Genomic DNA, 16108 nt, shown 5'->3' on the forward strand with positions numbered 1-16108 from the left:
ATTTCCAAGTTCCAATTTTTTTTCGTTCCTTGTTTTAACAAAAAAAAAGTCCTTTCTTTGCCGTTCCGTGTTTTAAAATAAACCATACCAAGATGAAATATTAAGTTATAGGTAAAATTTCCTGATGTGTCGTAAACAAGAAACGTAAAGCTAAATAAACTGTTTGTTACTATCCGCAAATGGTAAAAAGCCAGCATTGCATAGCTATTTTATGTAAAACTAGCAGCTACGCTGCCAGCCTTCGTCTGGCTTTTAATTGTACCGGGAAAATGCCAGAAGGAAATACTAAACGTTAAATTTAAAAAATGCGCAGAATTTTACTCTGCAGAACAACTTCATAAAATTTTTTAAATGTATTACATATAACAAAATTACAATGAAATATGCAATATCCTTTAATACAAATATTAATTATCCTAATAAATAAGTTAACCAACTTCCTGTTGCCTTCTTTCAATAAACGTCCAGTATCCAAGAGAAACATTCAATTTAAAAACCTGCCCAGAATTATCGCTCTCATTTTTCCAAGTGGCAACAGTGCTGATTTTCAGCAGTCAGCAGTCCAGTATACAATTGAATGAAAAAGTATTATCAAAACCACATTTCTAAAACAATGAAACTATTCAAAATTATGCGATAAAATCGAAAAGATAAAATAGAAAAATCTGTTTCGAATTTTGAAAAAATCGCTTCGAGGTTTACTGGCTCTTGTCTAGATGCACCTATACCAAATTTCGCAGCCCTGGATCTATTAGCTTACGCGCAGCACGAACGAAAAGGCACGCGCAGACTCTTTCTTTTATTATATGTAGAGATAAGCTTAGTACTCATCTCACACGTGTGTAAAAAGCCAACATTACAGATATAATAGGAATTGTCAAGCTCTTGATTTTTATATATAATCTACCTGCAAATGCAGTTTTAGACTCTGCAATAAAAAAATATACAAATCTGGGTGGGTTTTCTGAAATTTATTGAACTGAGAATTGGATAAACGTAGAGAAAGTTTACCTTTTTTTATATATTTTATAGAGTTTTATAAGTTAAAATAGTAATACCTCACGTACCACTTCGCCCACATTTTCTGTAGCATATTAGTTATGCGATAGTTTTAAAAGCATAGACGAACCGTGCTTTGATTTGTATGAAAAATTAAATAAACAAAATTAGCATCCTGCCAAAAAACTAAAATCGCTTTTTTTCTGTATTATGAAGTTAATATCTAGCCTCACTGTTTACACTAACCATATGTCCGTGGTTTATTGTATACATATCAGTTTTCTTAGCTTAAAGCATTTTGCGTTGATAATGTTAGGTTAGGTTATTTAATTACGGCAAAGCCTCGAGGGCTATCTGCCTAAGGAGAGGGATGCCTTCGTGGAGGACTTTCTAAGGAAAACTGGCTCGCATTCACGTTACACATGGGGAAAAACACTAAATTACCCATGCAGCCAGCCCGTTCGCGGGATTCGAACCTCGGACCGAACTACCAGTGTTCAGCGACTTTACCGCTCGGCCGCTGGTGAGCCTTGCGTTGATAAGACACAGATCCAGTATCAAGTAAAATGACACTTATGAACTATGAAAACATAACAGACGCAAACAGGAATTCTTACAGAAAAGGTTTAGTCTTCCATTTCATTAGCATATTAAACAAACTATATTTTTATTTGCCTAATATGAGGAATTTTTTAAATTATAACAGATTTTGTTGCCTTATTTAAGCAGAAAACATCTCAATATGTAATGCAATATGTAATGCATTTTCTTTTGCATTATTTTAAACATAAATATAGCCAAATTAAATATGTAAAATTTTAGAGAGAATAGAGTCACGCCAAATAAAACATACAATTAGGTAAAGCAACATACAATTAGGTAAAACATACAATTAGGTAAAGCAACATACAATTAGGTAAAGCAACATACAATTAGGTAAAGCAACATACAATTAGGTAAAGCAACATACAATTAGGTAAAACATACAATTAGGTAAAACATACAATTAGGTAAAGCAACAACCTCGTGTTCTGTGTAGATTTCAATCAAGACTCTATTGATTTTCAGGTACACAGAAAATCATTACATAAAGAAATTCTGCAGAATTTCTTTGCTCCTGATGAAGAAGGACCTGTACCTTTTGGCTCTCAAAATAATTCTTGCTTTTGTTTAAAATCAAAGCCAAACAAAGATTGTTGATTCGCTGAATTGTAATTAAAATTCCTTTCCAAATAAATTTTTTATCTCAAAATGTAAGCAGACAGTATGATATCTGCCGTGCCCAACATGCCACATCAGTCAAATTAATTAATATGACGTTCAAGGTGAATGAAAGAAAATATTTTAATCTTTAAGTACTTATCATGATCTAGTCTTTGCTGTTATTATGAGCTTATAAATGATAAGAGTATTAATAAATTGTTTCACAGTTATATAAGACAAAATCTCAGGAAATAATGACAAACTTTGCTTTCATAAATAATCTTATTTTATTTATGCCACTTTTATGATTAAAATAACACTTAGGAAATTATAAAGTAAAATGTTTAATTCGTTTCTTCTGCAGTTTTATACTTTCCTACTTTAATAAATATTTATATCTGTCTTCTCAAGCTTTCATGCACGCTTTATCTTAAGAAAACATTTTAATAGATAACTTTTTTATATGCTCTACTCATATTGTTTATTTACTGATTCTTTGTTCTTTAACGTGTTTAAATTTACGTGTGCATTAATTATTCCTGGTTTTCTTCATTATAAATTAATAACTTCGCGTAAAACAGTTTATATATGCTTTAATTGTGAAAACTCTCTTTTTACTTAACGAGTTGTTAAAAAACAATAGTGCAACTCTGCAGCAAAAAACAGTTGTAGTGAACAACTTACATTAATCTTTAATAACGCTTAACCGAATTGGCAGCTGAATAATTTATACAAATGCAGATATTTTCTGCATTATTATTTGCTAGTCTCTAATTCAAAGTACATTAAAATCATTTTAATATATTTCACTATTATTAAAGGGAATACTAATATGCGCATGTGAATCAATTACATTTAACATTGAATTGCATTTCAATAGCATCAGCCCTCTGCTCTCTACTGGATCATATTTCAGGGGCTCAAGGGACATGCTTAATATATATATTTCATTCCTGAGTCTCATACACCTCATAATCTATATATAATATAATTCTGACAAGTGAATAGGTAGTGATAATTAATATTGCAGATATGCTGCTATGGTAATTACCGGTAATTTGAAATGCTGTTTGCTGATTGGTAGTAAAGTGTAGTTTAGCAACTTAAATGCAAATCTGCATTTAACTGTTTTCAGAATAATAACTAATAGGGAAAATAAAAGTCAGTTTATGGTGAACGTTTATGGTCAGTTTGTAGAAACTTTAAGAAAAACTGATTTTGATGATAAACCTACAATTTAACTGACATTTCATTAGCATAATAATAATCAAATTTAGTATGGTGCTTGTAATATTCGTATTGATAGGAAGGAGTAACACTGCAAGAATATGACGGGAACTTCCTTTACTGAGAATAATATATCTAAGCATTTTTGTTGAAGAATCCTCTAAGAGACTGAAATTAAATTTAAACTATGCTATTTTCTTAAACTTTTAAATTTTACAGTAATATAGTTAATCATATAAAAGAAATTTCTGGAGCTTAAAAGAGTGTGATTTTGCCTCCCGTTTCTTTTCTAAATAAATTATTTGAATATTTAAGATCCATAAATAATCAGTATAGTTAGAGTTCATATTTCTGTTTTTCTTCTGCTTACTAATCCCTCTGAACTGAATCAGATTAGATCCATAAGTCCATTCGTCTTCATAATTTCCAATACAAAATTAGGTCTCTTGAGCGGATCTTCACGCACTCAGGCAACGCAATTAAGTGCATTTCTCTTAATAATGATTATGCATAAATATTTAATTTATAACATTAAAAGTTCGACAGGTGATTGCGTTAGTTGCAACTATAACTCAACGGATTTTTCCCGAAATTACGTTTACTGATTTCCCATGCAACTGCAAAATTACTGCGCCTTAGCTAAGCACTGTAAAAGTACGGCAAAGTAAGTTGCATGGATGATAAATGGGGGGGGCAACATAAAATAAGACAACGAATGTAACGACTGAAAAATCTCTGAAAGAATTTATAGTATCTACAAGAAATTTTCAATTTAAGACTACTGACTGATTTTAATATTATGAGGAACATTTTATTAATACGATAACTGGTTATAAACAAAATATGTTTTAAATATGTTACTTTGTCTAACTTCATACAAACATGAATCTACCAATTCATTTTTAATTGATTAAATTTTTGCATCAAATTTTACCAAGACTATACTTATGATTTTTTTTCTTACTATCATTTCTTAGTATTTTATTTCAATAAGAAATTTTACTAATATTCTAATAATCTTTCTAAATTTTAAAGAAGGAATACTGAGGTCTTTAACTAAATATTGGAGATATTATTTTGGTTATCACAAAAGGTAAAAACAATCTTAAAATCTGCTGGTCTGTTGCATATTTCTACACACCTTAGGTATATATCTTAATAGTATTTTACTTACATCACAAGGAAACCATAAATTAATAAAAAGGTCTATTATATCCGGAGGTAAGATATACAAAATGCTGATGAAACACCACTCACTACCTAGAATGAAATTACTTCTGAACGACTGAAAATATCGAATATTTTCCAGTAGATAACAACTTCGCAATAAATGGCATTTCCAGGTAAAACAAGTTTCAGCTTAATCGCAAACATAAATAAATAAACATTAATTTTAGACATATTAAAATTTTCGAAATGGAAGCTTGATGTCTTTCTTGCCTTATATGTTGATCCTAGACATTATTTCCTGTTAAAACATTTTCGAAATATAGCTGAAATTTTAGTAACTGTTTCAACGAAAAGGGGAATCTGTAACTATAAATTCTAATATTTTATAGTCTTCGGTGCAAAAATGTAAATATGCCAATGAATAAAAGATTAATTATAATTTAATACATTAAACGAATCATATTTTTAGATGCAAAATTCGCTAAAATAGCAAGAACAAATTTGATGATATTGATCCCTATTCGGTGCCTGTTACCAACACTCTTTAATGTTATTACTGTTGAATGTTATTAAAATCAAGATTTTTCTGTAAAGTCCAAGGGGTAAAATATAGCGCTGGTAATTAAATTTTTTCATAGAAAATATTAATTATGCGGGTTTGTTCATAGAAAATATTATTATTGCTTCATAGAAAATATTAATTATGTAGGTTTCTTCGAATAATGAACTTAAAGGTATGAGAGTTTCGTATTTAACTTATTAAAGAAAAATTTACATTTTATAATTTGGAATATTTTCTATATGGAGATCACGCGAAAAATATTGTTTTCTCATTTCTAATACCTTCCATTTGCATGAAAAAATTGTTTTCATGAAAAGCACTACCTTATTTTGAAGGTCAAAGATCTACATTAAAGGACATGTATAATAACTGATAATAATACTTAACTGCGCTAAGCGCATTCAAATTATGAAAATGAATAATAAATTCATTTATACTATGTAATAAAATTATACTTTATCTTAAATAATTTGTGTTTGTTTAGAGAAAGCAAGACGTTTGTCGAACGTGGAAATGACCGCATAGGAACAAGATATAAGAAAGCTGTCTTCAGAGAATTTACCGATTCCACATTCACAACAAGGAAATGTGAGGCTCCACAAACCCGTCATCTTGCTGTTTTGGGTCCTATGATCAAAGCAGAAGTGGGAGATCTTTTGCGGGTGACATTCAGAAACATGGCTTCAAGACCTTACTCTTTTCATCCGCATGGAATTCTTCACAGCCAGGACAAAAATCACAGAAATTTAGGATCGGACGAAGATCCAGTTTTTCCAGGAGATTTAATGGTTTACGAGTGGTTGGTACCAGAAACAGCCGGACCAGGACCGAATGGATTCAATTGCACACCATGGGCTTACTATTCGGCTGTGGATCCTGTTAAAGATACTAACGCTGGACTCATTGGTCCTCTGGTGATATGTCGTCGAGGCATCTTGACAGAAAGTGGTAATTATATCAATTTTAGAGCTAGATAAAATAGAATGTCATGCAATCTGTTTATCAAAGGTATAGTAACTTCAGTTTATCAAAGATATAGTAATCTGTTTATCAAAGATATAGTAAATTTGTTATCTTCCAAATCACTTCTTATATGTTCATCAGGTAATAACATCTACTGTTTTTCTAACCATGACATGGCGTATATGTTACCGAGATTTTGGTTAATTTCATCTAATCACAATTTTTTGACATCGTTTGCTTTCTGTGCCTAAATTTCCTTTACTAAATAAAAATTATCTAAATTTTGTATAATTCTACAATGTAACGGTCTCCAAAGTAAAATGCTGGCAAAGAGATTTAGTTTAATTTGCTGTCCATCCGTAGTGAATTGATTTAAACATAGAGCTTTCGAAAAGGGCTAATGAAATCTATGAAAGTTAAATTAATTTTTAAAACGAAAGGTCAGTTTAGAATATTTACTTGCATAAAGGCCATGTTTTTATTAATTTTACCCCTTGAAAAATTGAAAGTGGATACATAGTTCGTCTGTATGTATCATTTCTGAAGAGAAGACCTGAAAGAAGAAATTATAAAGTTATAAAGCATGTATGAGTAAATGTACTGGTGAGAATTTTCAATTGATTCTAGTTATTACTCTCGAACATATCCTTTTTACTTACTTATTATTATTTATCCTTATCTCATTAATGTACCACAAATCAAAAGTTCTTAAACCATATGCTGGAATCATTAGGGATAAAAAACTCTACAAAAAGAAATAGAAATATGTGAATAAGTGAGTTACATTGCTTTGTTATCTGTTTAAAATATCATGACAATCTCGTTTAATTATGGATCATAATTATCATTATCGATTATTTCTACTATCACGATCGTGATAAGCTCTTTAAAATTATTCAAAATAAAATTTGTATCACAGGCATATTTATTGATGTAAACGAAATATTGAATTGCAATAAAAATAGGATAATGAAGGTATAAAAAGGCATTTGTTGGAAACGAAACGTTTCTGTTTTAAGTTGCGTTTGCTTCTTAATAATTTCCTGAATGAGTTCCTATTCTTGGCATTAAAAGAAAATGTAGCAAGAAATCTTTAAAAAAAAAAAAAAAAAGTGTTTCTGTCTAAAATTTAACCCGAGGTGTTTTACTTACTACCTGAACGAAATGAAGATTTAACCCAAGAAAACATGAGAGATGCATTTAATTCCTCGAAAGAAATCAAATTAATTACTTTAGAATCTAAACGCTTTTTCTGTTTATTTTTTTAAAACTCGCAAATTTTTAAAGTTTCTTAGCTACTACTTTAAAAAAGAAATGAGTGTTACAATTTTTTATTTACATAAGATGCAGATTGAGATGACCCACGTGAAAAAAATTAAAAGCTTCAATTATTCGAATAAACTAGTAAAGACTTTATTTTGGTCTAACCAATTATTTTTAGTTGTGAAACTTATAAATTCCTTTCTCTTCTGATTTCAGTTTCCTTCCAGAATGTAACTTTTAGTGATGTAGTATGCAAATGTAAGTGAATTCGAAATCCGTATTTAAGCAGCGGTTTTAAGAGTAGTAGTAGGAGAGTTAGTTCCAAATTGATGTGAATAGTTGGTGCTCAGCCACTCTCTTTAGATCATGTTGACATTCTAGGTTAATTAAGATACAATAACACGCCGAACAAATATTAACTTAGAAGCCAAACAACAAAAAATCAACGTTATATTTTCAAATTTTTCACTGGACTAGTTTCTATGGTTTTACCGAACCATCATCCTCAGCTGCAAAAGCGTAAATATACCAGGTGAGATATAATGATTAAATAAGATAAAATAAGAAAGCCTGGACAGGAGATAAGCTACTGAGGCCATCTGCTGATGAAACCAGATCTAAAATATAATTTCTTTAAAGGTTGAAGGCAAAGATGGATTGGAATAAGGGTCGTTAATTAGAACCGAAAGATTTTTTTGAATGTGAAATGCCTCTAGAAAATCCACTTCACCAATGGAAGATGTTTTTTTAATAATTTTGGCAGCAGAAAAATTGAAAGGGTGATTTTCTGACCAACAATGTTGAGCAACAGAAGACTTCTGTGTTTCCTGTTTTAGAGAAAACTTCTGTTGCATGTGATTTCCGAACTGTGTGATTTTCGGCAGAAAGTGTGACCGAAAAATCACACTTTCTGCCGAAAACACACATTTCACATTCAAAAAGATCTTTCTGTTCTAATTAACGACCCTAAGTTCAATCTATTTTTGCCTTCACCCTTTAAAGAAATTATGTTTAAATTCTGGTTTCATCAACAGATGGAGCCAGTAGCTTATCTCCTGCCCAGACTTCCTTATCTTATTATTATATCTTACCTGGTACATTTACGCTTTTGCAGCTGAGGATGATGGTTCGGTAAAACCATCGAAACTAGTCCTGTGAAAAATTTGAAAATCTAACGCTGATTTTTTGTTGTTTGGCTTCTTCTAAGTTAATATTCTAGGTTAAGCTTTGCTGTGTGCAGCCAATTTGCGGTTTAGATAATTAAGGAGACACTTCTATAGCCCATCTTATTTTATAGTGATTTTACATTTTTATTTTCTGTTCGAGTTACTTAGCCACAGGTGGTGGTAAATTGTGAGCACTGAGAAAGTACGTTCTGTTAAGTTCAAATAAAATGGTTGTAAGTTTTATCCTAAGTTGTTAACAGTTATTTTTAGTTAAAGCCACTTTCCTGTCGTTCCTAATTTCAGCTTACAATTTCCTACCAGAATGTGTTTTTAGAATCACGGTTAAATGCGAATAAAGGCAGAGCAGTACTTAAAAGTCGAAGTTCCACTGACTTCGTTAGAGAGCCAGAGATTCTGACGAGTGCGCGTTTGCCTTTTGGCTTCACTCTCTCTAAGCTATTACTACGCTCGGCCATATTTCAGGCCCTTGATAGTTTAAACGCTATTAGCGTTTAAGGTGCCAACTCTTGTAGAATTTTAATAGCTTCGGCTATATCTTTTTAGTTAAGTTTTATTTCTTAGTATTCTTGAGTTCAATCCCAAGTGGAGGCTTTTATGTACGTCCTGAGAAAGGGCCATCTGTGAACTTTATTTTGAGCAAGAAAGGGTAATTAACCCATCTCAAGTTTACGTGTCTGTCTCCTGAACTAAAGCGATTATTCGCTTACCAGTTCTCAAGGTTCCACACATTCAGTTGTAAATTCTAGGCTAGGTTGGAACATTATAAGGTTATTTAAAACTTCTGAAATATCTATTCTTTCAATACATAACGAGAATTCCCTGCGTAGTCTTTTCAGTAGGGTCTGCCACTGGATGATAACGAAAAAAACAAGGAAACTCTACAGGCTATCTACAAATTATTAGAAAATAAAATACAATGAGTGAAATGTTGTGAAATCTTGTTTCCTTAGCATTCTATAATGAGTTCTTTGATCTCTAATATATCGCATAATTCCTCTTCCTGTGTTCAGTTATCATTTATAGTCTGTGCCTGTCTTATTCCAAAGTTATTTCTACTTATATTATTAATTATTTCTAAAGTTATTTCGACGATCTGCTTTAATCTTATGAAGTGTATAGAAATATTTTGTAGTGCTGCTTGATTTGTAAATATAACTCTGAAATAACTCTGAATTCAACCAAAACAAAATTAACAATTGTCAGAAAAACTGATGAAGGAGTGCGTGCGTTTGCTGAGAATTATGATGTGAGGAAATCAAAAATTGTAGTTTTATAACATTGCAATTTTTCCCTTTTTTTTTTTTTTTTTTTTTTTTTTTTTTTGCTGAAACATATAATTTAATGTCAGAAGAAAGCACTTTATGCTTGAAAATAAATTTTTGCTCATTTAAACTGAATAATGTCAGGATCGAAAATAAAACGTTTAACAGAATTATCTTATTATTAAAATATGCAAATTATCATCCGAAACCTTCCAATTTTATTCGCGTTGCGTACCGAGGATTTACTTGTGTAAGGAATTTTAAAACGGAGAACGAGCGTAGCTTTAGAATGATTAAATCAGCGCTATTACGTGAATACAAATTTTCCAGCTTTTCCCATAGAAATGAAACTGTGAATGATAATTTTACTTATGATTTCATTTTTTTCTAGGTGCAAGAACTGATGCAGAACAGGAGTTTGTAGTGCTATACACCATTTTTGATGAGAACGAAAGCTGGTACTTGCAGGAAAATATCATGAGATACACAAGACAACCTTATTCTGTCAATCCCAATGACAGAAATTTTAGAACAAGTAACAGAATGCATGGTAATAAGCAATTTTGCTACTTTTAGAATATAATATGTAATGATGTTTCTTAATATATGTATGTAATGGAAATTTTCAAGGTTTTGATTTCATTAACTATACGTTTCTACATTCAGCAGAATTTAACTTAATGTTGAAATAGCTAATTCTTATTCTAAAGAAATTTCTGTATCTTTACTAAAATTATTACATATGCAATTATTCTCCTTTATAACCGAAAAAATAATGAAAATACTTAACTTTCTTTATATTTAACATTTGGGAGAAGCAAATAATGTTACATTAAATAAATTTCCAATTTTAAAGGATGTATGTTTTGTTATCGTTTATTCTGAAATTAATTTGCATAATGCATATTTACAAATACAAAAAAAATTAATTATTCCTATAATTTTAACATAAATTAGAGCAAAAAAAATAATACAATTTCCTTAAAAAATATTTTGAATCTTTTAAATATGAGATAGCTTATATTTAGACGATATAAAGCAAATTGGATACAAATTGATGGAAAATGCAAAATTTTGCATTTTGTCTTCCAATGATGGAAAATGCAAAATTTTGCATTTTGTCTTCCAATGAATGAAGGGTTGTCGCTACAGCGCATCTGATCTGCGCAACTGGCAGGATATTTATGAGGAGAAATTACGATTCCAGGTCATAAATTCTTCAAGAATTTCATTCTGTGTACTCTAGTAGATAATAACTATGCCTAGCATACAGGTGCGCGAGCGATATGCGCAGATGTCAGAATTTGAGAGAGGTCGTGTAGTTGGACACAAAGAAGCCGGTTGGTCTTATCGGCGAATAGCTCGACATTTGAGCAGGAGAGATGCCACTATCAGACGATGTTGGCAGGAATGGGTGAACCATGGCCGCACACAGCGTCAAGAAAGAAGCGGTAGGCCTAGAGAAGCAACAAAACGTGAAGACCGAGCAACCGTCAGAGTGGCACTCACAGCCCCAGATGTATCATTATCATCGATTGTACGTGCAACTAGTGCTTCAGTGACCGCAAGGACCATTCATAGACGGCTCACAGAAAGGGAGCTGAGGCCCCTTGCGCCGACTACCATTGACCTCTGTACAACGTCAAGCCCGTTTGCAGTGGTGTCGAGCTCATTCGCACTGGAATGTCACTAACTGGGCTAGAATAGTCTTAAGTGATGAGTCCCGCTTTGAACTGAGCTCCGATGGCCAGCGAAGACGAGACTGGAGACGCCTCGGACAGCGGTGTGATACCAACCTGACTGTCTTCTGGCAGACAGGACGACAACCAGGAGTGATGGTCTGGAATATCATTTCCTTTCATAGTAGGACCCCTTTGGTTGTCATCCGTCGCAACCTTACAGCACAGCGGTAGGTCGACGAAGTTGTAAGGCCTGTTGTGTTGCCCTTCAGGTTACGCCACCTGGGCTTACATTTCAGCAAGATAATGCCCGCCCCCACACTGCACATGTTTCTACTGCTTGTCTTAGTACTTGCCGAACATTACCTTGGCCAGCAAGGTCGCCGGATCTCTCCCCTTTTGAGCACGTTTGGAGCATTATGAGCAGGGCCCTGCAACCAGCTCGGGATGTTGACGATCTAACACGCCAGTTGGACAGGATTGGGCACGATATCCCTCAGGAGGACATCCGCAGCCTCTATCAATCGATGCCAAGCCGAATAACTGCTTGCATAATGACCAGAGGTGGACAAACGCGTTACTGACTTTTTCACTTTGTGAAGCTCTATCATCTCAATAAATCATCCAATTTTTCTCAAACTGTAATCATTTGTTTTTCTGTACATGTACATCCCTTCTACGGATTTCCGTCCCATTCGGATAACTCCTTCTTAGTGCATAGGTGTTTTTTTTTTTTTTTTTTTTTTTTTTTCCTGAGAGTGTATTTTACCTATTATAGCATACTTAATCTTATAATATATTTTATGGAACTTGCATTATAAGTATTTAGTCTAATAAATATCTTACTCTTGATGATATTGTCGTTTATTATTTTTAGTCTAATAAATATAATCTCTCAACTATTATAGCCTATTTAATCTTATAATAAATTTTATGGGACTTACATTATAAGTAGTTAGTCTGATAAATCTCGTATTATTAATTATATTGTCGCTTTTGCATATACAGTAAAAAACTGCGTTTAAAAACTTATTTTTCATTCTTTTCCTTTTTCTACTTGCCACTTTAGCGTTTATGATAGCTTTGATATTCATTAAATTATAGGACTTGATATCTTTTGACAATTACTAATATTCCTTATTTGCTTATGAGGACCTTAATGCCCTGCGAGAAATTAATTTTGCTCAATTAAAATAAAGAATAGAACTTGAACCAAACAGAATTCTCAAAAATAGCTGCGGCTTTGCATGGAATAGCAAATGCAATAACTTTGCATAGAATACCAAACTTGTGAATTGGTTCTCTCCAAGCCTGGGTGAGAAAATTAAGGAAACATTGCAAGAAACTTCCATTCCGGATATTTTTACACTATTTTGACGATTTTATACATCACAAATATTAAACTTGGACACTACAGAGTTGTAATGACAACAACTTTGCAGTTTGATTTCTTGCACTTGAGTATTAAACATATTGTGAAGTACTAAAACAACAGTAATCTTCCTATTTAGGAGAAATTAGGAACCACAAGATGAACTGACACATTAACATATCATCTCAGTCAGAAAATTGCAATCCACAATGAAAACGTGAGACAGGTATACAAGAACAAACCAGACAGAAGGAGCTCTACCTTCCAGCAGTATTAGCCTTCCTTTTCTACAAAATACAATACATTAACCTGCTTGGAGTTCCAAAAAAGGAATAATTGAAATTCCCTAACTTTATTTATTTAAATGTTCTCTGTTCATGGATTGAGTCATAAAGAGACTAAAGATTTCCAGAGTCTAATGCGAAGTAGATGATTTTTTTCAGAAGACTTAACCAAGCTTTTTCCCTACCCTTTACATGAAAATTTAATTTATGAATTTTACTTAGTTCCATTTTTTTCAGTCTTTTAACAGAATGGAAGGTTATAAAATTCCGTGTTTCTGTAGGATAGTCATTTGTTTCTTTGCCGGAAATCTGTACTATCATTTCATTCTGCTTCATAATAAACCGGGACCTATTGCAATACTATAGAATCAGCAGAAGAATTCGGAAAATATCGGCAATGATAAATATCTCTTCTGGTTGCAACTTTTGTTATTAGAAAGAACATTTGAAGAACAAATCTAGAATCGTCAAAGATGACGGCTTGGAGGAAAGTGGTTTTTGTGTCAGAAAAGCTGTCAAAAGAGGTATGAAATGCTTCCACCTGACAATCAAAACTGCTTTGCGTTGTTTGTTATCGACTGCTTTGTGAAGGGGAAAAGATTCGCTATCCTCCGGTGTCAATGTGCCCTTTTTTTCATTGAACCGCCAGTATAAATTTGTATCCACTGATCTTTGAGAAAACATTGATTTACATTGACATTACATTTTCATTGATTTACAGTGCAATTGAGCTGTTGCGGAGACACGTATTTTTCCTTTATCAAATTTTAAGACAAGATTAATATTTACTTGAAAGTTACTAAAATCTACAGGGCATCATTGTCCAAATATATGGCCATGCTGTTCAGTCATAACAAGATCTTTTGCAAAAAGGTAACTGATCTGGTTGAATTTCAGCTGAGTCTTAAAATTTATAGGATCCCTGAAATTAGAACTTTTCCGGTAGTCTACAATATCTTGTCTACAATATCTTGTTTACAATGTAGTAGTCTACAATGGCAGTAAAACTGCCAGACGTTTGCGTATTTCATATTAGGTCACGTTAGTGAGCAATTTCATGGCACTAATCGATAATAGTAATCTTAACTACTCCAGTAATCAGGTGAAGAACACGACTTTGCACAATATTCAAGCTCTTGATAGTTTTGGCTGAAGTTGAAAACAAGCTTAAAAGAATACGTGCAATTTCAGCCGATTAACTTTAATATGAATAATTGCAAAAATTCTGCTTTCGTTTGGCACAGAGAATAACTACGACGTAATGCTTTTTGAGAGACAAACTGTTCTTTTTGTATTCAGGATTAAACAATACTGTATAATTATATCAATGTTTTTGCCGCATTGCATATATAAAGTAATTTTTTTAGTTTAAAAATGTCTTCTTAAAGCCATACCTAATACGCAGGCTTACATTCAAAAGCATATTAAGACAATTTGTCGCTTATCCCTCAACAATTATTTTAAATAAAACTTATTTACATTCTTTTTTTATCATTTATTTAATTTGCGTTTCCTGAACAACGCTGTGCATATATCAAGCTTGCGTATGAAAAGCTATGTGATTTGTAAATCCTGTATTACTGTGTAAAACATTTTCAAAAAAGCGGTGTTTGCTTATATATTGAAGCTATTTTCTATTCGAACCAGTGCGGCATACATAAATCAATAGCATCCCTAAAGTCTTCATTGGAAATTACTGATCTAAATCTGCGTTTTGCTGTGGTTATTCTTTTTAGCGTGTTGGTTCCAAAAGTAAATTTCACATTTTATCAAACTGTCGAAGATGTGCAATTTTCCTGCTTGGTAATTTTTTTTCGCTTTAGCTTTTTGTATTCAATGCCCATTATGTCTGTATTGTTCGGGAACAAAATAACACTGTCTAGTGATTGTTCGACAGCCTTTGACTCAAAAGAGCAACTTGAAAATTTTTCAAATTTTCAAATGACCAAAAAAAAAAAAAAAAAAAAAAAAATTTCTGCTTTCATTACCTAACTTTTTTTTTTTTTTTTTTTTTGTCAATACAGATTATGCAAAAAATTACTAATTTATGCAACTGATAAACTAATTCGTGTAATATTATGTGTAACATTATTTTCAAAAACTTTTTATGTTTAGTGAAATTCATTTTAATATTAAATAGCAATTAAAACTGTGCTCTTTTTGCAGCTGTGAATGGTCGAATCTATGGCACGTTAGAAGGTCTGGTGGCACGGAATGGTACAAAAACAGCGTGGTATCTTTTAGGGATGGGCAGCGAAGAGGACTTACACACAGCACACTTCCATGGCCAAACATTCCTTATCCGATCCGATACTGTCCGTAGGGGAGATGTAGTCGACCTCTTTCCCGGATATTTCGAGACAGTCGAAATGATCAACGACAATCCAGGAACATGGATTTTACATTGCCACGTGGATGATCATATGAGATATGGCATGGCAGTCACATTCACAGTCACTGCATGAGTTTGAAAAATCTGAAATAGTTAAGAAAATGGTCCATGATATATGTGCCATTTTGTGACGGCTGTTTATTTAAGTTATATGAAAAATAAAGTGCATTTCAATTTCCTATTATGTTCAATTTTTCCCCTTGGAGTGTTTTTATATAATGATTAAAGCTTTATTATCCACATGAAAAGATAGAAAATTCAGTTAACCTTTGCTTAGATTGCTGTAAACTTCACTGAGTTTGGGCAAAAAAAAATTTTATGATCAGTCTACTCGATCAACAAAGAGAAAGTGGAGAAAGAAATAATTCTGTTTACTGCAGTAAGAGGTTAAGTATATACTACACAAAGAAGAAAGGAAAGATCAAATGTTCAAAAGAAATATCATACTGTCCTGATGCATCACGCATAAAATAAGACTACATTCGTAATACTTTCGCTGCAGACTACGCACAGGCATGTGATAAGGTGATATCTATCGTAAATGT

At 32.3% G+C, this 16108-nt stretch overlaps 1 protein-coding gene across 1 annotated transcript in view; it reads left to right on the forward strand.

The window, feature by feature from the left end:
* Window positions 1–15744, forward strand: part of LOC118190667 (hephaestin-like protein) — a 51788-nt gene extending 36044 nt beyond the window's left edge. Inside the window, exons 13-15 of the mRNA XM_035361427.2 lie at window positions 5646–6109; window positions 10228–10386; window positions 15338–15744. Of these exons, the coding sequence (XP_035217318.1) occupies window positions 5646–6109; window positions 10228–10386; window positions 15338–15636 (922 nt within the window). The 3' untranslated portion in view covers window positions 15637–15744. The remainder of the gene's footprint in view (window positions 1–5645; window positions 6110–10227; window positions 10387–15337) is intronic.
* Window positions 15745–16108: the final 364 nt, after the last annotated feature.

This window comes from Stegodyphus dumicola, chromosome 5, assembly GCF_044657685.1.
Source record: "Stegodyphus dumicola isolate Sdum_Otavi_A_Nest chromosome 5, ASM4465768v1".
NCBI lineage: Eukaryota > Metazoa > Arthropoda > Arachnida > Araneae > Eresidae > Stegodyphus > Stegodyphus dumicola.